A 24,036-nucleotide genomic window follows, 5' to 3' on the forward strand; every position below is an offset into this window, starting at 1 on the left:
TGATTTAATAGCTCGCTTAAGTGCCACCCTGGCTGCTCGATAAACGGCACTTCTCGTTTCTCTATCGGCTTCGTTTCTCGCCCGTTGAGCTCGTCGTCTGGCTTTTAGACAGCTAGTACGAAGCTCAGCTATTTCTGAGGTCCACCAGTAAGCCGGTCGTCGCCACCACTTCGGTGTATTTCTTCTGGGCATGGTCATGTCGCACACCGCTACCATCATTTTCGTCAGCTGCTCAGCATTATGGACCTGGGATGCCTCCTGCATGTATACAGCTTCGGTGCTCACTTCCTTGTCGAAAACTTTAGTCTTCCATCTCCGCTCGTGAACTGGCAGTTGCCTTACTGCTACCGGATTTCGGTCTCCTACGCTATAGCGTATCGCCTGGTGATCGCTGTGTGTATAGTCGTCACACACACTCTTCAATTCATGTCAGTTTTTACTGATGGACTCGCAAAGGTGATATCAATCACTGGCGTTCTCTCTGGTATCCCATGCTTGCGATAGGTGCTGATGGATCCGGTGATGCACAGCTCAACCTCCAGTCTTGCGAAGGACTCTAGCAGACTGTGGCCCCTAGGGTTGTTGCACCTACTACCCCAGTTTACCGCCCAGGCGTTGAAGTCTCCTCCTATTACTACAGGGGCCTTTCTTGTCAGTTCGTGAGTGAGTTCATCCAACATTGTGTTGAACTCTCCGATCGTCCATCTGGGTGGAGCGTAGCAGCTGCAGAAAAAGATGTCGTTAATTTTAGCAATCATGAATCCGTCCCTAGAATCTATCACTATCTCCTGGATAGGAAAACGTCCCGTGGCGTAGACAGCAGCTAAGCCAGACCTGTCCGCTGCCCAATTACCGTTTCCAGACGGGATTCTGTATGGTTCTGATAAAAGCGCCACATCACACTTCTTTTCGTCTACCGTTTGCTCCAGCAGAAGCTGACTAATTAAAATTTTGTCCAAACGTGGTTTCACATGGCACTTACGCACGTGTACGGTCTTCTCGAGAGTTCTATTCGAAAACCCTTTGCGGAACTGGGCTTGTTTGCCGTTCCTTTTCCTGCCAAATTGCCGCGCTGTTGGCTGACTGCTTGGTCGGCTGGTCGGGTCGACTGTATTTATCCAGTTGTTGGGTTCGGAAATTGCGTTAGGTATTTCTTGCTTCCCTCCGTATGGTTGACTTCCCTGCTGCCTTTGACAATGTTGGTTCCGGAACGCAACCGGTAGTTTCCACCTATTTTAAACGGCACTTGCGACCAGTTTCGGGACACACTACTTTTTTGCGACCGTTCACGTAAAAGCTTGAAACAAAATGGCGTTTCTTTTCGGCGTGCACGGTTTGACAGCTTTAGTGCACGCCTCGGTTGGTTTCCTCATTTTTGGGTTTAAATTACACGCTTGGCTCATGTAAGCCATAATTGGTTTCAAATTAGCAATACGCTAATTTTCATTGATATGCACGCTCCTTTTTTTAAACTCAAAATTAAGTACGACCGAGGTTCAAAACATAGTTCGATTCTATGAACTTAAAGTTAAGTACCCTTTTTCCTCCTCGCGATTGTTCAAAATGGAGTTCGAACTGCGAACTCAAAACTAATCCCATTCGTGCCATTTTTGCCGAGCCGCATTTCAGGTAGCTACGAACAAGGGCATAAAAAACGGTTCAAAAAATGGTACTCGCTTTTGAACTTAGTTTTGAGTATGCTTGTCAGAACTTAGTTTCGCTATTGCCCAATCAAACTCAAAGCTGAGGGCTGCCACTGAAGTGCTGTTTGACCGTGGTCAAATCATAGTTCGATTGTATGACCTAAATTGAGTTCCTTTTTTCCTCCTTGCGATGGTTCAAAAGGAAGTTCGAACTGCGAACTCAAACTAATCCCATTTTTCCTTCGGCGAAGGAGCAAAACTGAGATCTATCTAATGAACTAAAAATTGAACCCTCCTCGCGTGTGTTGAACTGAAAGCACTTAGCGAGTTCGGCTGCGAGAACTGCATTTTGGGTAGCTACGAATAAAGGCATAAAGAAAGTTAAAAAAAATGGAACTCGCTTTCGAACTTAGGTTTGAGTATGCCAGTCAGAACTTAGTTTTTGCGTTTGCTCAGTCTTACTCAAAGTTGAGGGCTGCAACTGAAGTGCTGTTTTGAACCAAAACTACTTAATTTTGAGTTTAAAACAAGGAGCGTGCATCTCAGGTGGCGATGGAAATCCCGTGCTAAGTGTTAGTAAAAGTTTTTTTTTGTAAACATTGAAACCATGACAATTTGTGACGTCAGTTGCATTTCCAAACAACCAACCAACAGCGAAAACTATAGAGAAAAAAATCATTGCCAACTGCTGTTTACGATTCTCGCCTAGGATACATAAACATTCTGGCAAGTGACGTACACGCTATTTTTTTTAAACTCAAAATTAAGTATGACCGAGGTTCAAAACATAGTTCGATTCTATGAACTTAAAGTTAAGTACCATTTTTCCTCCTTGCGATGGATCAAAACGGAGTTCGAACTGCGAACTCAAAATTGATCCCTTTTTTTCCTTCTGCGAGGGATCAAAGCTGAGTTCAACCTTATGAACTAAAAATTGAACTCTCTTTGTTGGACTGAAAACACTTAGCGAGTTCAGTTCGAACCAGAACAGCAACCAACGAACACGTCGCAAAATTTTGTCTTTCCGGAACAATTACCGGAAGACTATGAAGGAACTTCATAATGAAATGCATGTTCACCGTGTCAGCGTAAAATTCTGTCCGTCATTGTCATCATATGGTGAGCGGCTTGGAATGTCCGGAAACTTCCGGATGTTGTATACTTCCCGTATACATCCGGAAGTTTTCTTTGACCGGGAATGTCAAAACTTTCCACCGCTCTGTAATTGCAATGCAATGTACCGGAACAGCAACATCCGGGTACAGCAAATTTTAATCATCCTTTAATTCCCTGAAAATCAGCTACCCTCGAAAAAAAAGAATAAATTCGAGTTCGGCTGCCGAACTTAGTATTGAGTATGCCTATCAGAACTTAGTTTTGCTATTGCCCAGTTAAACTCAAAGTTGAGGGAAGCCACCGAAGTGCTGTTTTGAACCAAAACTACTTAATTTTGAGTTTAAAAAAAAGAGCGTGTGGGGATGGGTTTGGTGTGCTAATATTGCCAAACGCTCGTATCGTATTCATCTTTTAGGATGATAAATCTATCGAATAATGGTGCTTGTTTGCTTGCTTATTATTTTAAACCCTTTTTTTTCTTATTCCTCTTCCAGGTACATGCCGAGAAGGCGGTCTCGTTCGACAACGGCATCGACGGTTCGGTGGCCGAGGACTGTTTCTTCGCGATGCGCGCCTTCGCCAAGGGCTACTCGTTCAACTTCATCGAGGGCGAGATGTACGAGAAGTCTCCGTTCACGCTGCTGGACTTCCTGCAGCAACGGAAACGCTGGCTCCAGGGCATCCTGCTGGTCGTCCACTCGAAGACGATACCGTGGCGGAACAAGCTGCTGCTCGGTATTAGCGTGTACTCGTGGGTCACAATGCCCTTGTCGACCTCGAATATGATCTTCGCCGGACTGTACCCGATTCCCTGTCCGAATATGGTGGACTTCCTGTGCGCGTTCATTGCCGGCTTCAACATCTACATGTACGTGTTCGGGGTGATCAAATCCTTCTCGCTGTACCGATTTGGGGTGGTCAAATTTTTGGCCTGCGTCCTGGGGGCACTGTGTACTATCCCGATCAACGTGGTCATCGAGAATGTGGCCGTGATCTGGGGCTTAGTTGGTAAGAAGCACAAATTCTACGTGGTGCAGAAAGATGTTCGAGCGCTCGTGACGGTTTAAATTTCCTTGAGGTGAGCGGTGGGCCTGCAGTTGGATTGCACGTTTTTCCCTCTCGAATTTCGAGTAGCTTTAATGTGAACATCTACTCTTTGACCACAGCAGATGAGAGGGCAAGCGTGTCAGATCTGTCCGGTCCCGTAGATGTATTATTACCAGATTAGGTTTTCATGAATTTTCTGTATTTTACCGAAAATTTACCCAGTCAACTGTTATTATCGTAGAAGATATGTCTGTTCGATATGATTTCGTTTTCTGAACTTTCAGAAAACCATGGCAGTGTATTTCGGGGAGAGTTAGGTTATAGCGCAGATAGTTTTGTTTTGCGAACGTCTTTACTAGAATCGACAAATATATTAATATAAATGAAGTTCTGAATGAGTCCTCGATTTGATGTTTTGTTTTTTTCATCTTTAGTTTCCTTTTGTTTTCGGTTGTCAGTTTGTATGCACGGGGTGTGATTTGCGCGGTTTTTTGTTGTTATTTATTTTTCTATGTACATTTTGCTAAGATAGGCTTTCAGCGTGTACTGTTATCAGATTTGAGAACTATGTTCTCCAACGTGTATAATTATAGTTTGTTGCAATTTGCAATTGGCTCTTTCTTAATCGGATACTATTCGATACTAATGGTTACGAAATAATTCGTGCGACATTGATGGATGCGAACACAACAGGCAACAACTACTCAATCATGCTGATAAATTTTGGAGCATTGAGAATCTGTAGTTTACCATAGTTTTAACTTTCGAAGATTTGCTTCTCAAATTTTATAAACACTTGTTCAACTACAGTCTTATTATACTTTTTCATGGCTTCAAATTAGTGTTTTTTGCTTTGTTAAAAACAAAAAAATCAACAAATTGAGCAGCTTATAATTTCGCATGATTTGGTAATGATTTGCTTTTGTCGTTCCCATAAATTCGTTGTCTAGTGTTATGATTCGAAGAACTCTCAAAAACTATGTTTTTGCCATATGCCTTAACAGCTATCGATTTCGAAAAAATACAATCATCAAAGATTCATTAGAGCGTAGAACAAGAATGAAGCGCGACGACACGTTTGTATAGCGCATTCACTAACGCTTAACAACAGCGATTCTCAACTATAGGTTTCCGTCTTTCATTGTAAATCAGTGAGTCAGCTGATGCAATCGAATTCAAAATACTACTTATTCTTTGAACTTAAAAATGAACCAGCCTTTGGATACCACACAGATTTATCAGACAGATTTGAATAAAACATCGCCACAGAAAGCTGAACTTTGAAACGCGTATGAATCGATATTAAAAATAATAATGATTAAAAATATAAAACTACAAGCAACCATAACTTAAAACAAAACACCCACGTCCACACACGTTGTTCACTAAAATCTACTTTATTTTTAGTCGATATGAAGTAAAATATTCGAATCTAAGAAGAAAAACCTATTAATTAGAGAAAAAGAAAATATTTGAAACAAAAACCAAACAAAATCTTTAAAAAAGTAAAAACAACCGCATTATGAACGCGCTATAGTAGCATATTGGATTGGATTGGAGTCGTTAATCGTGTTAAATCGAGTTATGGAACGAACGAAGGAAAACAAAAGAAAAAAACTCCCCCAAAATAACCAAACTATATAGGAGAATGGATTTTGAAACTTACTAGTAATTTTACAGACACGGACAAATGCTGAGAAAATGTTATTCCACAAAGTTTAGTATCGATACATATAAGCTTAAGCCATTGTTTCTATACATTTTGCGATAGAAACGCGATTCATGAAACATTTGATATGAACGAAGAAAAAAACACATTGTGTAGAAGTATGGAATAAAGTATAATTAAATTAAACCTAGAAGAAAAAAATGATACAGAAAGCATACACACACTTATGAAAAAAAAAACAATTCAACTCGCACATCAACGGATGGGTCACACATACATGATTACAACATATAGATGGTACAGCTGCGCAAAGAGAGGGTGGTACAGGAAATAAAAGTGAAATTATTGGAATTCATGGTCTACCTGTAACGAGAAAATTTCCGAAAAATATTAATAAAAATCAAAATGATTCATACTTACAAACAACAATAACGACACACGAAATGCTTTCAATAAAGTAGAGCGAAAAGAAAATGCATCTTTGAGGTATAGATCTTTATGAGTCCAGAACTTTGGGTTGTCTTAAAACGATGCGGGCGTCAAATTTGTATAGTTTCTTTTGTAGGTTTTGTTGGTATATAGAATACTCTATTTTAATCTATTGATGTCTGAAGATAGCGGTCGATCTATTGTTCGATTGCTCTATTCAGTGTTAGATTTCTTAGATTAGGCTTCAGGCCAGATAAGTAAGAACCTTATAGATGTAGTCTGCCGCTCCACCCTAAACTGGCTAATGGGATTAGGTTTTTTTTCAACACGGTCTGAAAACATCATACAAGAACAGAAATACCCTTAAGGATTGGTTGGACTCCCTGAAGGATAAGATTCCGCAAGAAGAGAGAACAAGAATCTATAAAATTCCCTGTAGGAGTTGTCCAGCTGTTTACATTGGCAATCCCGACTTAAAGAACATAGAAATGCTGTAGACGAACAGGAAATCAACAGGATCAACGAATCCAGCGTAGCTGCCCACACAACGGGCATGGATCGATCTCTCCATAAACTGGGAAAAAGTGATCTACAAGAAATGTGTGAGAAAAACTTTACATTTGAATGCATGGAATCGCGAGGTAAAGGAACCATCAACAAACCTGCTAACATAAAACTAAAGACTGCTAAGACAGGTTCAAGAATTCTCAGCACATGGAGCAAGCCAAGACGAGACAAGCAAGCATGTGCAAATGGTAAAAATTCGGTGCTTTGTACCACCACCACGTACAAAAAACACCAAAAATGAGCACCCTCAAATGTGTTCAGGCGAATCTTCATCACGCTGTAGGAGCTTCGTGTACACTACTTAGAAGATTCGTCGTCGAAAATCTGGACCTTGCCTTTATCCAGGAACCTTGGGTCAACAAGGGTAAGGTAAAAGGGCTTTACGTGCCAAATGGTAAGATTCTTAACGACGAAAGAAGCGCTCACCCAAGGGCTGCTTTACTAGTTAACAAAAGAATTAAATTTACTCCCTTTTCAGAATTTATCGACGGAGATACCACGGCTAAACGGATGGAAATACCGACACCAAGAGGTAAGCACACAGTAAGTGTAGCCTCGTCGTATTTCCCAGGAGATAGCACCGCCATACCCAACCCCCCTCGTCCCCCCGATGGTAGTAGAATTTGTGAGAAAATGCCGAGCATCTAACCAGCAGTTTCTCATATACTGCAACGCTAACGCACATTACACGCTGTGGGGAAGTACAGACGTTAACAACAGAGGTGAGTCCTTTCTAGAGTTTCTTCCATAAAACCATATTGAATAATGTAATGAGGGAAATAAACCTACGTTCACAACGGAGAACAGACAAGAAGTCATCGATTTAACTCTATGCACACCACTGCTTCCATATTACATATTACATTTGACTTTACAAATAAGATTAAATACGCTTTCGAAGCAAGCTGTCCACTGATGGAAGGTATTTCAAACAGAAGAGTTCCTTGATCGAACAGACATCTAGAAAAGTTAAGGAAAAAACAAGGAGACTTTTCAACAAAGCTAAAGGAAACTGGGATGACTATCATAAGTCCCTAGCTGAGTACAATAAAAATATTCGAAAATCAAGAGGAGTAATTGGAGGCACATGTGTGAATCCGTTCAATCTACGCCAGAAGCTGCCAGGCTCCAGAAAATTCTATCTAAAGAACACTTAAATGGACTGGGTCGATTGATGAAAAACAATGGGGAGTTTTCTACAGACCCAGCAGAAACGCTTCAATTGAACTACTAAGTATTCATTTTCCAGGATCCATCCAGATTATGGACACTCCGGTTGGAAGAACCAGTCAGATTGTCAGAAGTGAGGAAGCTCTTCGCCAATCACACACAATCTTTACACCGTCAATGGTTTTTTTTCGAAACCGATTAACAGTTGATGGAGCTGTAACCTTTAGGAATGGGTACAGTGCTTATGATGATCTGCCATTCATCTGGGATTTATTTTTTTTTTACATAGTATACCGTCTCACGACATAACTTGACCAACATAATTCCTAAAATTCACTCGGTCCATGGCAACCGTTCTCCAATTTCTCGGGCACCCCACGTTCGCCAGATCACGCTCCACTTGGTCTAACCACCTCGCTCGTTGCGCCCCCGCTCGTCTTGTTCCTACCGGATTCGTAGCGAACACCTGTTTTGCAGGACAGTCGTCCGGCATTCCCGCAACATGTCCCGCCCAGCGTATCCGGCCAGCTTTCACCACCTTCTGGATACTGGGTTCACCGTAGAGTCGCGCGAGCTCGTGGTTCATCCTTCGCCTCCACACTCCGTTCTCCTGTACGCCGCCAAAGATGGTTCTTAACACTCGTCGCTCGAATACTCCGAGTGTACGCAGGTCCTCCTCGAGCAATATCCATGTCTCGTGCCCTTAGAGAACAACCGGTCTAATGAGCGTCATATACAGGTTACACTTCGTGCCAGGGCTAAGTCTTCTCGACCGCAGTTGCTTGTGGAGTCCATAGTAGGCACGACTACCGCTGATAATTCGCCTTCGGATCTCACGGCTGGTGTCATTGTCTGCGGTCACCAGTGAGCCGAGATAGACAAAGTCTTCGACTATCTCCAGCTCGTCGCCGTCGATCGTGACCTTGTCATTACTGGACAAGCGGGTTCGGTCGGTCTCGGATCCGCAGGCCAGCATGTACTTCGTCTTGGACGTATTAATCATCAACCCAATTCTTCCTGCTTCACGTTTCAGTTTGCGGTAGATGTCTTCCACCGCCGCAGATGATCTGCCGACCAGGCTTGCAATTTCTCTAACGAGAATCACCGATGTGCTCGGTTTTCGATTCTCGGTAGAGATTCTCTGAAACGCACCGCAGAGATTTTTAGCCGAACCTCTGTAGAGAATCTGTAAATCAACACGACAGAGCTAACACACACTACAGTGAAAAAAATGTTTTCACCAAGGAGAGCGACAGCGACGGCAGCTGGCTTGGCTTGTTGCGTTTACCAACACATACGAAGCTGAACCACTCGCCCGAAACATTCATCGTTTGTTGATGCTATTATTATGCACACCGTCGTGTTTGTTTTTGTCTTTGCTTTTTGGTGGCTTCAACTAGTCGGTTCTGTGTTTTCACCGGGGTGCTCTACAGTGACAAATCGTCGCACGCCGGAGCTATTGAACTTGGGTGTGTGTGGCTTTCGAAACCGGGGTGCGAATAATGTGTGGAGAGGATCGAAAAATCTCACCCGGGTGATTTGCAACTATCGCACGGGGGTGTTTTTTTCTCCGTTTTTCTCGGTAGAGAATGGCATCTTTGCTGCCGACTATATCAATGTCATCGGCAATGCAGATAAGTTGACTGGATATGTTGAAAATCGTGCCCCGCATTTCGCCCACGGCTCGTCGAATAACACCTTCTAGCGCCACGTTGAACATCATGCAGGATAGACCATCACCTTATCGAAGCCCCCTGCGCGATTCGAATGAACTCGACAATTCACCCGAAATCCGCACACAGCACTGCGTTCCATCCATCGTCGCCTTGATCAGTCTGATTAGCTTCCCGGAAAAGCCGTTCTCGTCCATGATTTTCCATAGCTCGTTACGGTCGATCGTGTCGTATGCGGCTTTGAAGTCGATGAATAGATGGTGCGTAGGGACTTGGTGTTCCCGGCATTTTTGGAGGATTTGCCGCAATGTGAATATCTGGTCCGTCGTAGACCGTCCCTCCATGAAGCCGGCCTGATGACTTCCCACGAATCTGTTCGCTTGTGGCGTTAGGCGGCGGAGTAGGATTCGGGACAACAATTTGTAGGCGGCATTGAGGACAGTGATCGCTCGGTAGTTCTCACAGTCCAATTTGTCGCCCTTCTTGTAGATGGGGCATATTACCCCCTCCTTCCACTCCTCCGGTAGCTGTTCTATGTCCCAGATCCGGACTATCAACCGGTGCAGACAATCGGCCAACTTGTCCGGGCCCATTTTGATGAGTTCAGCTGCGATGCCATCCTTCCCAGCCGACTTGTTTCTATTCAGCTGGCGAATGGCTTCCTTAACTTCACTCATCGTTGGAAGTGGCTCCTCTACGTCGTTAGCTACGCCGGCGATGTACCTTCCCCCACCGTCTTGATCTCCTGCATGTGCGCCGTTCAGGTGTTCATCGAAGTGCTGCTTCCACTTTTTGATCACCTCACGATTGTCCGTCAGGATGCCTCCGTCCTTATCCCGGCACATTTCGGCTTGCGGCAAGAAGCCTTTGCGGGTTGCGTTGAGTTTCTGATAGAACTTTCGTGTTTCTTGGGAACGATGCAGCTGCTCCAGCTCCTCCTCCTCCAAGCGGCGCTTTTTCTCCTGGAAAATTTTGACTCGCTGCCTCTTCCGTTGTCGATGATTTTCCACATTTCGACGGGTGCCTTTTGCACTACTGCCGCCCGCGCGGCATTCTTTTCGTCCATCATCCTCCTACACTCTTCGTCGAACCAGTCGTTCCGTCGAGATCGCTCCACATAACCGATGACGTTCTCCGCAGCACTGTTGATGGCTGTCTTGATGGTATCCCAACAGTCCTCGAGAGGGGCTTCATCAAGCTCGCCCTCTGCCGGCAGCGCTGCTTCGACCGATTGCGCGTAGTCTGCCGCGAACTCAGGTTGCTTCAGTCGTGCGATATATAACCGAGGCGGGCGCCGGTTTCGTGTGTTGTAAAATTTGCTCAAAATTCTGTGAAATTATAGACATTTCTTTGATCCCGGCAACCTTTTTTGGCGTAGATATTGTGTGTGATATCTGTATATCGAAAATGAGACTCAAATTTTGTACCATCATTAGTCGGACGAAAAGAAACAACATTTTACTAGCAGGTAGCATGATAGCAAAACTTGCTATACTTTTGCCATAAAAATATGTTCGGGGCTTAGAAAAGTTTGAATCGACCCATATCCCCAAGCATCGGATGCAAATAAAATACACTGACGATCTTTTGGTGATAAAACTTTATTACTTTATTTTTGCTTGGACCAACACTACAGACAAAAGTAGCTCCTATTACTAAGGAAAAATTTATTTGAAGGGAAAATATTGTAACGTTTATTCGAATTGCTGTTTGCACTGAACGGAAATCTACTATACTGAATTGTATTAAATTTTTTTCACAATGTTGCTGGAGTGCGAACATCGAGATACGTTAGTGCGTAATAGTAAGGTGCTATCAAGGAAACATGTATTTGTTACTTTTTTTTTTGCTGTTATATAATAAATCATTGACAGTGTGATTCCATATTGGCAGGACATTCACACATGTATGATTCATTTTTGGGCCTATTACTAGTCATTTTAATGATCATAATGCTTAGGATAATTGCTACTGCACTTCAATATTCTTGGATTGGACTGATGCCTGGAAAAGCTTCATCACCGTTTCGTGCAGTTCCGGGTTGGTCGGTGTTGACTGGTGTTCGAGGACACGTTCGTTACATTCCTCCGGTGGGAAGCCACACAACTGACGACGGATTTCCAGATCTCGGCGGGCACTCAGCGCTCTGCTGTGAGGTCCAGCGGCTCGCAGGATCAGATTGCGCCGTGCCCTGGCACGCTCACGCATGGCCACGTGTACCGAAGCGACAGGGTGCAATATCTTGTCCATATCTTCCAAATTTGCTTCCTGTTCCGAAATTTCGCTGGACTTGTCTGGTTCTTCTTTTTTCACTTGCAATTCCTGCGATTCGTTCTGCTTCCGCTGTTCGGCTTGCTCATCTTCATCCAGAATTTCTTTCTTGATTTTGACACCATTAAAAAGCTGCTCTTCTGCTTCTTTTTTGACCTTCTGTTCCTCGGCTGCTGCCGATGCCGCCTTGAATTCTTCGATTTCTTCTCGAAGTTTTTCCTTAGATTCCGTCAACACTCGCTGAGCATAAGCTTCTCCAGCCAACCGAACAGAGATGCCAATGTCCAGCAAAATGTGGTGTGCTTTCCAGCGATTCCTTGCCGAAACGGGGAACGTTTGTTCCGGTTGCTTCAATTTGGCACGAGTTTCCTGCGCTAAGCTAGCCCAATCGACACCCAATGCATCACCGAGGCCTAAAAAGTTATATACAAAAATATTATTGATCAATGTTTTTAAATCCATTTATTCCAAACTACCTTTGAACTTGTTCTCTTCCTCGAGTTCACCGTCGGAAATTTCTTCGAAATCGAGATCCATTTCTTCCTTGAGTTCCTTGTTAGCATGCAACTTGCCGGCTTCCTTAGCATTTTTGGCCTCTTGAACCGAGTACAAATCACCGGCCGCATCCCTCGCCCCCGATTGGTGCAACTGCTGGCCAGGACCGGAAACGTTATCTTCTCCCTCGCCACCGGCAACCTTTTCGTTGGCGTGGGAAGCATTCGCATCGTTTGGATCTCCACCAGCTAGCTTTTCAGCGCCCGCCGTCGAGCTGTTCAGCTGATTTATTTCCTGGGAGTGACAAGGAAACATAAGTTATTTTATATGTTTTTGATACTTGTTATAAATAAAAGCTGTATGAATAAAACAAAAAAAAAAAAAAAGATAGTAGAACGTAAACAGTTCATGTGTCTGAATGCCGTTGGCCCGCCTGTCATTTTAACTGCTGGTCACGTTTCAGCACACTTGCCTTTTTTTATTGTTTTAAGTGAAATCTCAGCTAAGTCTTATCGATATAAATTTACGAAAGCAAACGTTTCAATAAAAAAAAAACTAAACTCACTATAAATCATAACCACTATAAAACTAAATCTAGAAAATGCAAGCAGAAACGATTGATAAATGAAGAGTCAATACAGAAAGAACATCAAGCGAAAACCAAGCTTAAGGTTCTTACTGCGCGACCGGTCAGCCGGAAGGAAGACGATGTTTTCGCAAACGACGACGACGACGCTCCGCCATCGTCGATGTTGGCATACAAATCCGTCGGAAGACCGCCGATGCAGTCGTCGTAGGACTTGTACCGAGCTTTAGATAAAAAAGGACGCCTGGGAGCGATGAGTGCGGACGAAGACGACACCGAAGAGGCTGACGACGATGGTGGCTGCTGTTGTTGTTGCTGCTGGTGCTGATGGAGGACCTGTGACGGTATCATCATCGAGGAGGACAAGGTTCCACCACCGCCGGAATTGTCGGCTTTCTTTTCGCTTTTAACAGAGATGTTGCATTGATCTTCCTGTGTTAGCAATGTTTTGGGACAATATTATAGGGAAATTTAGATAAATTTAAAGTACATAAATTAACTTGTAACTTTAACCCTTGCAATACTCTGAATTTCCGCTATTAGTAAGGTAGGACTGTAATGTTCAATCATTAAAAGAAGTGAAGTTCAGTATTACCTCTTCCCTAGTGAGAATGTCGTCTGGATCGTCGCTGATTTCGCTCAGGTTGTCTTCATCCATAGGTTCTGGAGCAGCGGGGTCTTCTCCGGTTGGAGCATCTTCGGCAACGACCGGTTCTGCTGCTGCAATGGAATCAACCTGTGGTAATGTTGCGCCAGCCGCGGCAACTTCCTTTGCCTCGTTCTCTGCTGGTTGCGTTTCGGTCGAGGTCGGAACAGTTTCGTCAGCAGTTGGTGCAGCTGTCGGTTGTTGTTGTTGGGAAAGATTGCTTGATGGAGTCGGCTCCTCCGTTGGTTTTGTGGTGGCAGGGGCCGGTTCTGGTGGCTCCGGAATACTTGGTTCAGGTGGAGGAGGCAAATCATTCTTAGGTTCGGGTTCGGGTCCCAGACCTAACTGGTGTGGTGGGCCAAGCGGAAGGCTGAGCAACGAAGGTGGCCCAGATCCCGGTTGTTGCGGTGGATGATGGAAGTGTTGGGCTTGTTGGGCCTGGTGTTGTAAGAGCTGCTGTTGCTGCTGAATATGTTGTTGAGTGCTCAAACTTTGCTGGCTACGATGACCAAATTTGTGCTGATTTCCGAAGCGTCCTGGGCCCATACCCTTACGACCATGGTGGAACATGTTTCCTTGGTGGCCACCTCCTTGATGATGTCTATGGAATGGTCCGCGATCACCGCCCGGTGGGTCGCCCAGACGGCCTGCCAATTTGTGGGAACGGGGGCCAAATTCCATGTCGTCTTTAGGTTTTCCATGCCAACCGGAACCACCCTGATTTTGATCTTGATGACCACCACCACCCTGTTGCCATCGACGACCTGGTCCATGATTATGAGTTGGTGGGCCAACGGCCGGGTGATCGTCATGTTCCCATTGTCTGTCTTTATATTTCCAATCACCACGTTCTTTCTCGTTGACCCACCCATCGTTTTCCTTCCAGTGAGAATCTTCATTATTCCAGTTTCTCCCGGAATGCTTATGGTAAGCCGGATCTTGGTCATGACCGTGGCTGTGCTGTGGCGGACCATGATCACCGCGATCCCAATCGCGTCCCCGGTGCTCCTCACGATCTCTTCTATCAAATCCAGCACGTGGTGGCGGCCCTCTATCGGCATCCCGATCCCGCTCCCATTCTCTGTCGTGTTCTCGGCGCGGCGGAGGATCATCAGGATAATCGGGACCGCGGGAATACTCATGCCCACCTCTTCCACGCGGTGCCGGTTGTGCGGGTTGCTCCCGTTCGTAACCACGATCGCGATCTCTGTAATCGCGAGCATCTCGACTCTGGACCGGTTGCGTATGGGGCGGCTCATAGGGACTATCACGGCTTCGTGCACCTCTTACGATCGTTGGAACGTAATCTCGTTCCCGGGAACGGCTTCTCCGATCGTGATGATCAATGAATCCTATAAATACAAGAAATAAAAACAATTATATTTAATTGTCATAAAAATTCAAAATTAAAGGAAAAAGGTAACTTACCTCTTTCGTTTCCCGGTCGATCGTAGGACCGTTCTCTTGGAATAGCTCGCTCTCTGGCCCTGGGAGACCCCGGTGTGCGACTACGATCATGATCATGCTTTCCCGGGCTTCTGGCGGCAGCTAGAGCTCTAGCGCGTTCAGCCGGGCGTGGAAGCAAACGTTCCACCGGTCGATGACGATCCGGTTTTTCCAATCCCCCGTCGATGTGGGTACGATCCACACTCGAAACCTCGCCGCGTCGTACCACCGTTGCTCCACGGGAATCTTTGATTACGGCCAATCGTTCTCGCTCGCGTGGCTTATCCACGCATCGTACCAGAGGTTCTTCTCGTTCTTTAGGGCGCACGATTTCGCGATCCCTCCGTTCGCGATCTTTTAGCATCTCGTGACGACGACGATCGTCAATTCTTTCTGGAGATCTGTCCAAACGCCTTACTACCGTCTGTACCGGTTCACGATACCTCGAGACTACCGGTTCTGGAGATTTTTTCTTCAACTCACGACTCCTTGAAGTGGAAGCAATTGGTGACCGGGATCGAATGTGAGCGCTACGCGGCGATCTACTTCTGTCTGGTTCACGTTCTCGTTCGCGTTCCCGGTGCCGTAGTTGTTCCTTTTCCTTTTCCCGCGCCTTCTCACGAAGCGCCATTTCTCGTTCCTTTTCGCGAACGCGTTCTCGTGCATCGACCATCAACGCTGCATGTTTATCTTTCTTTACCAAAACTTTTTTAACTGTGTACTTGGTAGGTGTTTTGCCACTAGGAGAAACCTCTCGAGCGATCTTGCGAAGATGGCTGGTACCTCCAGGGCTAACAACTTTCTTAACGCGAATCTTGGTGACATGACCACCGATTTTCTTCGTCACAATACGTTTGGTTCCATCGGCAGACAATTTCTTGACATGTTTTTTCACAATTTTTTTACTTGGGCCGCCACCGTCATCTGAGCTTGAGCTGGAATCACGCCGGCGCACAGCACGTTTCTTAACCCTTCGGGAATCACCAGAGCTGCTGGAGCTTGAGCTAGAATCCGAATCGGACGAGTCAGATCCGCTGCTACTCGAACTGTCGGAGCTCGATGAAGAACGTCTTGGTACTGGCACCTTCCTGATCTTTTTTACCACCAGAGTTTCCTTTTTCTTCATGGCCGACGAATGATGATGATGATGATGATGGCTGCTTCCTCCGCTGGCATCCATTTCAAGTTTGAGCTCTTTTTGCAGTTCTTTACGTTTGCGCTCTAGAATGTCCTGGTCAGCATTCTCCAGACTGGACTGATCCCAGCTACCCACGTTGCGATCCGTTTGTCTATCGGATCCCCCAACAGTAGTGCTGCGTTTGTGCGATCCTCCGGAGTAGGAATGATGCTCCGATCCTCCACCTCCCCTGCGATCCGATTCGTTCCGCTCAGAACGCTCGATACGATCGGTACGCTCAGCGCGTTCGGAACGCTCAATGCGATCAACCCTTTCAACTCGCTCGTTCCTTTCGACCCGTTCGTTTCGATCCAACCGTTCGATCCTTTCAGCACGATCGTTCCGTTCCACACGTTCGTTTCGCTCGACGCGATCGTGTCTTTCGACCCTTTCGTTTCTCTCCGGTCGTTCGTTCCGTTCGACAGGTTCGCTCCTTTCCGGTCGTTCGTTCCTGTTGATTCCGCTGCTGCTGCTGCTGCTTACTGGTGGCACAATAGTGGGTGCTGGCACCGGTTGTACACCGATAGCTTCACCCCGGCTAACGATTACCTTGCCAAGCTTGGCAGCGAGTTGAGCTTCGATGAGCCGCGCGTGAAGGGACACACTTTCCGGTACGATTTTCGGTGCCGGCACCGGTTCAGGTTCGTCGCAACCGACGATTCGTTTGACGATTTCCTCCTTGTTGATACCCTGTGGATGGAGGACAGAATAAGTTGTGCATTAGTAACATTTGACTTTGAATAAATTTTCCTCGTTTCCGAAAAAGCAAGTTCATAAGTATGGTGATTGAATATATAGAACAACGAAACTCTGAAACAACTACATAGCGCAGATTCCAATCGAGTTTGGTCATGCCGCTATGAACGGGGATAATCTGCAAGAAGCGTTCGATTTCCAGGTGCAACTCTAACCACGTGTTCATAACATTGGTGTTGCACCAATTACAAAAAAGCCAGGACACAAATCCATTCAAGATTTGAATTATATTTAAGATTGTTTTGCGGAATGCTCGGCTGGAATTTGATTTTTCAACCATTCCCCATCGATTCCACCATGTTAAACATGCTAGTTGTGTCGCGTTTTTGAGTTGTTGATAAAATAAGATTTTTTCACGTTCACTTTCACTTGAACTGTAACCGAGCCTTAATGTTGAATTATGAGTTAAAAACCAATTTTGGATTATCGTGCAACGAAAAAGGGCTCATTTTCACGAGTCCTCCGCCGTTTTCGGATTTGGGAAGCTTGGAGGATTTGGAAAGAAACCATTACGTGGTTTATAAGGGTTGGTTCCTAACTTTTTGATAAGAATACTCTAGATGCAAAAGTTTTTTTTTTCATTAAGTATAAAAAATATCGTTATTTCGTTTTGATTAAAAAAACAAACTCTTAACTTATCACATTTTCACAGTTGCTAGCGAAACGAAGCTCGAACGGGATCAGCTAAGTAATAAATTAGACCCGAAAAAAATATTTTTGCACCTTTGCTAGAACAAGTTGTGCCAATCCATACAAATTTTAGCCTCAATGAGCGTCCCCGAATGTTGAACAAACAAGCTGACATTTTCTTGACTTCTGTAGACAGACCAAGAAATAATTTTAGCCCCCAAGATTTCAATTTCGGTGGTTTCGGACCACCTTATTACAAGCATAACTTTTGACGACTACGTTGCATACACAAAGGCGTGAGAAATATTCGTTTTTTTCCTGACCAATTTTGCACATCAAGGAGACAGTATACATTCAGGCGCATAAATAATCATCACAATCACTCCAGAAATCAAAATAAAAATTACATCAAAAAATCATCAAACTCACCGAATCCGGATTGGTTCCGGTTCCGCTGCTGGGGCAGACGCTGGAGCCAGACGGGCCAGAGGTCGGTGCTGCGGTCTGGGGGAACTTCTTGGTTCCGAGCCGCTGGAACACACTCGGGCGATCCTTCGGGAGAACTTTCTTGTTCGGGTTAAGCTCGAGTGTAATTTTACGCTTTACAGGTGCAGACATCTTATTTCCGACACCCGTCGCAGAGAAAATACGCACATATTTTGCCCTTCTCGGTCTATCCGGATAATTCGAATTGGGATAGGAAGAACAAAAATGGAGACACGACTCGGTTGGTGTTGCGAGTTTTCGCGATACTGCTAGACGCTCCGCTCGATGAGGTTCCGTGGGTTTTTCACACTTGGAGGACACCAAACTAAGGCGGACGCCGTTTTGGCTGGTTTTCACTTGCTTTAGGGACCGGAAAACACGGGTTTGATCCGAAAAAACCGTATTCACACAACTGAAACTCCACGGATGCCGATCGATGCCACCGTAAAAATTTTCACATCTTGACACATCAAAAGTTGATGTTTGCCAACAGGGTGGTACAGAAATAATGTTTTTTCGTTAAGATTTTTTTTTTAAATTTCGAATGGAAGTATAAATGTGAAATTGGGCTTGGGCCTAAAGAATGAAGCTTTGCACTTTAACCTTACACAGATTTCCATAAGAATGACAGCTAATTAGAGTGAAATTGAAGTGAAAGGCTATTGCTTTCTCTGTTTGACACATGAGAAATTGTATAATGGAATTGCAAGCGCACCCTTTGCCTATAATTTTTAAATTAAAAAAATGTTAATAGGGAATTTACTAATACCGTATTTTTTTTCACCTGGAGGCAAACTAGAGGCAACCTAGGTTCGCTCTAACTGCTGTCATCGTGCTCATTTATTGCTCGAGAGGCAACCTATAGGTTCGCTCGAAAAAGGGACGGAGTCGCCCTGAGAAAAAAGTCAGTTTTGCGAGAAGTTCACCAATACTCTCAACGTTGTTGTCAAAACATTAAACATCTGTTTTTGGCTGAAAACAAAACAGTTGAAATAATGAACGGGCAAATGATTATTGCCGCGATTTTGAACCTCTCAGCCAAGCAAAATCGTACTATCTGCAGTCCAGTGCAATCCGGACACGAAAAACGGCAATCCGGATGTGAAGAACCGAATGAAGAAATCCAGAAGGGAGAACAAAATGACAGCTGCATGTAAACATTGCGCTCGTTCTCACGCACACCTACGTATGGAATAACTCGAAACCCGAAACTCGCTTTTTTATTCTGACGGTTCCAGAGCCAAATCCGGAATAAAAAAAAAAATACGCCATAAACAAAATTGGAAATTATTGTGTTTTTTTTCGTTTTTCTTGACTCAAAATAATGTTTTTTTTAAATATGTTTATTGTAATTTTTCGTCTTTTTCCTGATGACAATTTGAAGGATTTTTTTATAAGTTTTTGTGGCAGCTTTCAGTTACGTTTAGCATCTTTTTGATTTGGTTCATAATGTTTTTCATTGTTGTAAAGTTTATAGTTTTTGTAATTTCATTAAAAAATGTTAAGGTTCTGTGATTTTTAGTTTTTTGTTTGTAATTGTTCATGAATTAAAGAATTCTTAAGAATTATCTTTAATGTTATTTTTGAATATTCCATTTTTATATATTTTTTAATTTGAACAATTTATAAGTGAAAAACATAAAACTTTTTTTGGGGTTTTTAAATTTCTTTTGGTTTACTAAATGCGAAGAATATTTATTAAAAAATATTTATTCATTAAACTATTTTGTTTTGGCAAATCCAAATACGAACCGTTCTTAAATAGAAAGTGCACTGTATTTTGATCAATAATTTAAAAAATAAATTTTTTACGAAAAAAAGATGTACGTGTTTTGAGTTGAAGTCACCCAAAACTGATATCACTCGATGACTGGGTTATAATAACGCACTTTTTGAGTTTCCGAACCATCGGCGTGTAAACAGAAAACTGAACGAAGAATTTGACATTTCTCGCAGCGAACGAGTTTTTGGTTCGGCTTCCCAAACAAAAGGAAAACGCGAACCGAAAGCAGCACAGTCATCCATTTTCAAAGGTAATGTACGTAATAAAATTGGCTAGATTGCGTTAAATGTGGTTTTAATCCGATTGAATTCTGTTCCGATAGTTTCCCGGCACAGAAAGGCACCCAATTTGCCCACAATGGAGATCGACGAGGAAGAGTTCGAGCAGCCAACCTCCAGCAGCAGCCGGGGCGAGCGGAAACGATTCGAAGTGAAAAAGGTGAGCTTCCGGGGTCGAAAACAAATTAACAAAATAATGATAAAATTTTCTTTTTTATTCGTAATTTCAGTGGAACGCTGTGGCTTTGTGGGCTTGGGGTAAGTAACTATTTCACAACAAATTATTTGATAAGATGGATGATTTATGACCTTGAATTGGGTGATGTCCGCTTCCGGTTTTTCCGTCGAACGGAAGTCTTTGATACACAAACGGACAAAATTAGCCACAAACCAAAAAGTTATATTGATCGGAAATATTATCATTGGTTCTCCAGTCTGTGGGTTATATATCCGTATTCTCAACCCTTTTTTCTCCTACTTTTTTTGTTTGGTTTTGTTTTTATCAACATGATAAAGAACAATTCCAATTACAATTAATAGTACGATGAATGCATAATTCGGTATCGAATTTTGAAAACCGCGAATGCGCCAAGACCTTTGTTTTGAGAAAAACGCATTCCAAGTTTCAGAAAATAAAATCAATTTCCTATTTATCTGCGTACAATCATTTTCCTAAATAAGTCGCTAAAATGCTTTCAAATTGATTTAATTTCATTACCCGATCGATCAATATAGCTTTTCCGTACTAATTACTTCAAAAAATTAATAAATATAACTGTGGGCCCTTTTACCACAGACTGATGCTCTCATTTTGTTCATTCGCCAAATTGGAGCGCCCTTTTGAATTGCAGAATGACTGTTCGCCTTTTGGATCACTCATTAAAGAAGCAATATTCCAGCAAATTTCGGCTTGAAAGCGGGTCCAAATGATCACATTAACACATTAGCACATTCAACGATCTTATAAATGCTGATTTGTGCTTCTCCTCGTCCTGGGAAAACAAATTTCAAAAACTTCAGTGCCCTTCTTCCATCTCGAAATAACTATTGAGGGGAAATGGGCGAATGAACTGTGGGATTACACACTCATAAAAAAAGCTATTCGCCTTATTTAAAAAAATAAATTTAACTTCACTAAAATAAGAAAAATTAAAAGGAGATCATATTTTCGGATGTAAAATAAAGAGTTTAACGCATTTATGTGATAATCTGGATTTGTTTACAGTTGGCGCATTCGCCGTATTCAAAATTCGTTACCGAATTCTTAATCTAATATTTTTTCTTGGTGTTTAAGATCTATTTTTAACCGATTTCTCAAGATCACTGGAAGAGCAATTCAGTGAAATGTTCAACTAGATTGCCCTTCTTTGGATCTTAACATCCATCAATTTTGTAAATTGAATTCTGTTTCCAAAAAGTAGCTAAATTTTAAGAAATAAGAGCTGTATTTGTGACCTATATAAATTACTATTAACATTACTTCCTCAGACATTGTGGTGGACAACTGCGCCATCTGTCGTAATCACATCATGGATCTGTGCATCGAATGCCAGGCAAATCAGGCTTCGGCTACCAGCGAGGAATGTACGGTCGCCTGGGGTGTTTGTAACGTAAGTTTATTAGCAAACCGATCTCTCAATGATTATTTTTTAGTTATAAATTTCCCTCTTTACCCCCCAAAAACAGCACGCATTCCATTTCCACTGCATTTCCCGATGGTTGAAGACACGTCAGGTGTGCCCACTGGACAACAGGGAATGGGAATTCCAGAAGTACGGACACTGAACGATCTATTGGCTAAAGCGTTTTTCTCTTCTTTTTTTCTGAATAATAAAACCTTAAATTGATCTGGATGGCTGCGTAATGATCTGGATCAACTACTTCTTATTTTTGCTGTCATCGTACCCTGTATTACAAAAAGAAAATTGGTCCGAACCTAGGTGACGTTCTAAGAAAATAATAAACAAAATTCACAACATTTGATAAGATTTAGTTTTCAATAAAACCGAAATTTTCCTGAACACTCCAGTGATTCATTGTAAGACGACTTTTTTTTTAACTTTGTTTTTCAAACTGCCACTTTTTTCAAAACTGTAAGTTCGTCAGGGAAAGTCTTACAGTTCGATGGCAACTTGAGCCTTTGAAAGAAGGCCAAAGGTTCAGTACAATAAGAGTTTTTCAAGAAAGCACCTTGGTCCTAAACACATTTCCAGTTTATCAACGATCAACGATTTGCTTCTGAAACTGCGAGGCATAGTTCAACTGTTCATTTATTTTGCATCATCCTCACTCCTCATTGCACTCAATCTGTATCTCCAATCGCCTTTCCAGAACATAAAATGATCTGTTTCAAAACAACTCTTAATACGTAATACTAGTATTTTTATATTAACTCAATCTATATTCCTGTAAAAGAAAACCTCATTTCTTTTATCTAAATTTAGGATATGAATGACTTGAAATTTAGTTCTCATCAATAAACGACTAATAAACCTTAAAAAAATCTTTTTGAGCTACCTATCTGTGGAAACCACATAATGCCAAAGTGCAGAGATGCCAATATGCCTGATTTTTCAGGGATTGCCTGATTTTTCGAGGCTCTGCCTGACAACCTGAAAAGCCATTGAATTTCCCTGATTTTTCAAAAATGCCTGATTTTGCCTGATTTTTGCGAATGTGATGAAAAATGGGTAGTAAGGAACTAAATTAGGTACCATTGCTGAAGTTAAAAAGCGAAAATGTGGCTGAATGAAACCAATCGAAAGATTCCTATTAATTCATATCTTAAAAAGGGAATGAAAAGGAATCTTGCGGCTTTGATTCAGTAGAATTATGCAACCAAATAGGCCCACAACGCAGTAAAAATGTAGAGTGATGACCAAAAAAAAAAGGTCATCACTTTTAGAGGAATTTCCGTTACTTATGTAGCCTGATTTTGCCTGATTTTTATTTCACCAGTTCCCTGATTATTGAAAATATATGTTGGCAACCCTGCCAAAGTGAATAACTTTCACCTCATCGATGCTTACGTACAGACGGGGCATGTTACAGCAGCAATGCCTAACATCGATGGTGAACTCCAGCGATAGGCAGCATCCATGTGAGCTCCGTTGCATAGAGAGCGCATGCTATATTCATTAATCGTTCATCGTGTTGAGCTCACATTATCTTATTGTTTAGATAGAACATTCAAATCGTTCGACTTAAAAGTTCTGCATGAAAATAAAATAATTTACGAACCAGGATAATCAAAATGACAAATTAGCTCGGCGTGTTGTAGAAGCTAACAATACATGAGTTGCAAGGAATTCACTTAGGAGTATTGTGTCTACATTTCAACACCAAAGAGATTTCTACCGTTCAAGCTTTCGAAGATTGCTTTTTTAATTTCAGAACTGTTGGTTTAAAAATGTTTAAATAGCTAACGTTTAGTAAAAAACTTGAAAATGTTGTCATATTGATACCTCAACTTCACAAATAAATTGCAATGAAATAGTTCTACTCTGCATTTGAATAGTTTGACTTTCTGTAAATAAGGCAGAATTCCATCTCGAAGAAACCATTAGGTCATTAAAGAAACTTTTCGGAAGGCTCTTCCACACTTTCCGTGAAGAACGATGTTGATGACTATTGCACCTACCTTCATTGGCCTTCATCAACAAACATTGTTATGCGTTCCTGTTGACTCCAAGCTCTCCAACGAATAACTGAAGACATACGGACTCATCACACGATACACCACGACAACAGAATCGTCCATCATTCGAAGCCTGTGAGCAAGAAGAAGATTCTTCACACCCCTTTGGGGTATGTGGATCCTAACCCTACGTCAAGGAGTATCCTCATCAACATCGTTACTGCAGCAAGTGCAAGAAAAAGGAGAACAAAGACTGGGCAGAAGTCATTCAAGCCGGTTGACAAACCATTGTTCCAAAGACACTTAGGTCGATTCTACCTTTCTCCGAAGAGGAAATACATCAAGGTGGATCTTAACAACTTTCCGGCCCTGCTACAACTAGACTGTTCGTCGAACATTACAATCATCTTCGAGCAATACAGCAGTACCAAAACCAGTGCAACACTAAATATCCTTTAACCCTCATCCGCATTAGATTTCATTACCCTAATCAGCACTTGTGGTGTCAATTTGACACCACAAGCTCAAATC

The 24,036-nt window shown here is 42.9% G+C and overlaps 3 protein-coding genes across 8 annotated transcripts in view; 2 read left to right on the forward strand and 1 right to left on the reverse strand.

Annotated features, from left to right (window-relative positions):
* LOC129747936 (beta-1,4-mannosyltransferase egh) overlaps positions 1–5,723 on the forward strand; it is an 81,009-nt gene extending 75,286 nt beyond the window's left edge. For all 4 annotated transcript variants that reach the window (XM_055742373.1, XM_055742366.1, XM_055742381.1 and 1 more), the window contains one exon: positions 3,254–5,723. In XM_055742373.1, the coding sequence (XP_055598348.1) occupies positions 3,254–3,826 (573 nt within the window). In that variant the 3' untranslated portion in view covers positions 3,827–5,723. The remainder of the gene's footprint in view (positions 1–3,253) is intronic.
* Positions 5,724–10,899: 5,176 nt separating this feature from the next.
* LOC129755659 (fl(2)d-associated complex component-like) lies at positions 10,900–18,275 on the reverse strand. 2 transcript variants are annotated; one of them, XM_055752276.1, is made up of 6 exons: positions 17,751–18,275; positions 14,741–16,625; positions 13,262–14,664; positions 12,760–13,098; positions 12,062–12,374; positions 10,900–11,998 (listed from the first exon to the last, which is right to left on the reverse strand). In XM_055752276.1, the coding sequence occupies exons 1-6, from the start codon at positions 17,937–17,939 to the stop codon at positions 11,283–11,285; spliced, it is 4,845 nt and encodes a 1,614-aa protein (XP_055608251.1). In that variant the 5' UTR covers positions 17,940–18,275; the 3' UTR covers positions 10,900–11,282. The 2 variants fall into 2 exon arrangements, with proteins under 2 accessions (XP_055608251.1, XP_055608260.1); XM_055752285.1 differs by lacking the exon at positions 12,760–13,098.
* A 1,419-nt stretch (positions 18,276–19,694) lies between these two features.
* On the forward strand, positions 19,695–21,854 carry LOC129738460 (RING-box protein 1A). Of its 2 annotated transcripts, none has more exons than XM_055729665.1 (5): positions 19,695–19,840; positions 19,913–20,028; positions 20,099–20,126; positions 21,357–21,478; positions 21,555–21,854. In XM_055729665.1, exons 2-5 carry the CDS (start codon positions 19,948–19,950, stop codon positions 21,651–21,653), a joined length of 330 nt encoding a protein of 109 aa, XP_055585640.1. In that variant the 5' UTR covers positions 19,695–19,840; positions 19,913–19,947; the 3' UTR covers positions 21,654–21,854. The 2 variants fall into 2 exon arrangements, with proteins under 2 accessions (XP_055585640.1, XP_055585641.1); XM_055729666.1 differs by having other exon boundaries at positions 19,759–19,845.
* Positions 21,855–24,036: the final 2,182 nt, after the last annotated feature.

Source organism: Uranotaenia lowii, chromosome 1 (assembly GCF_029784155.1).
Source record: "Uranotaenia lowii strain MFRU-FL chromosome 1, ASM2978415v1, whole genome shotgun sequence".
Lineage (NCBI taxonomy): Eukaryota > Metazoa > Arthropoda > Insecta > Diptera > Culicidae > Uranotaenia > Uranotaenia lowii.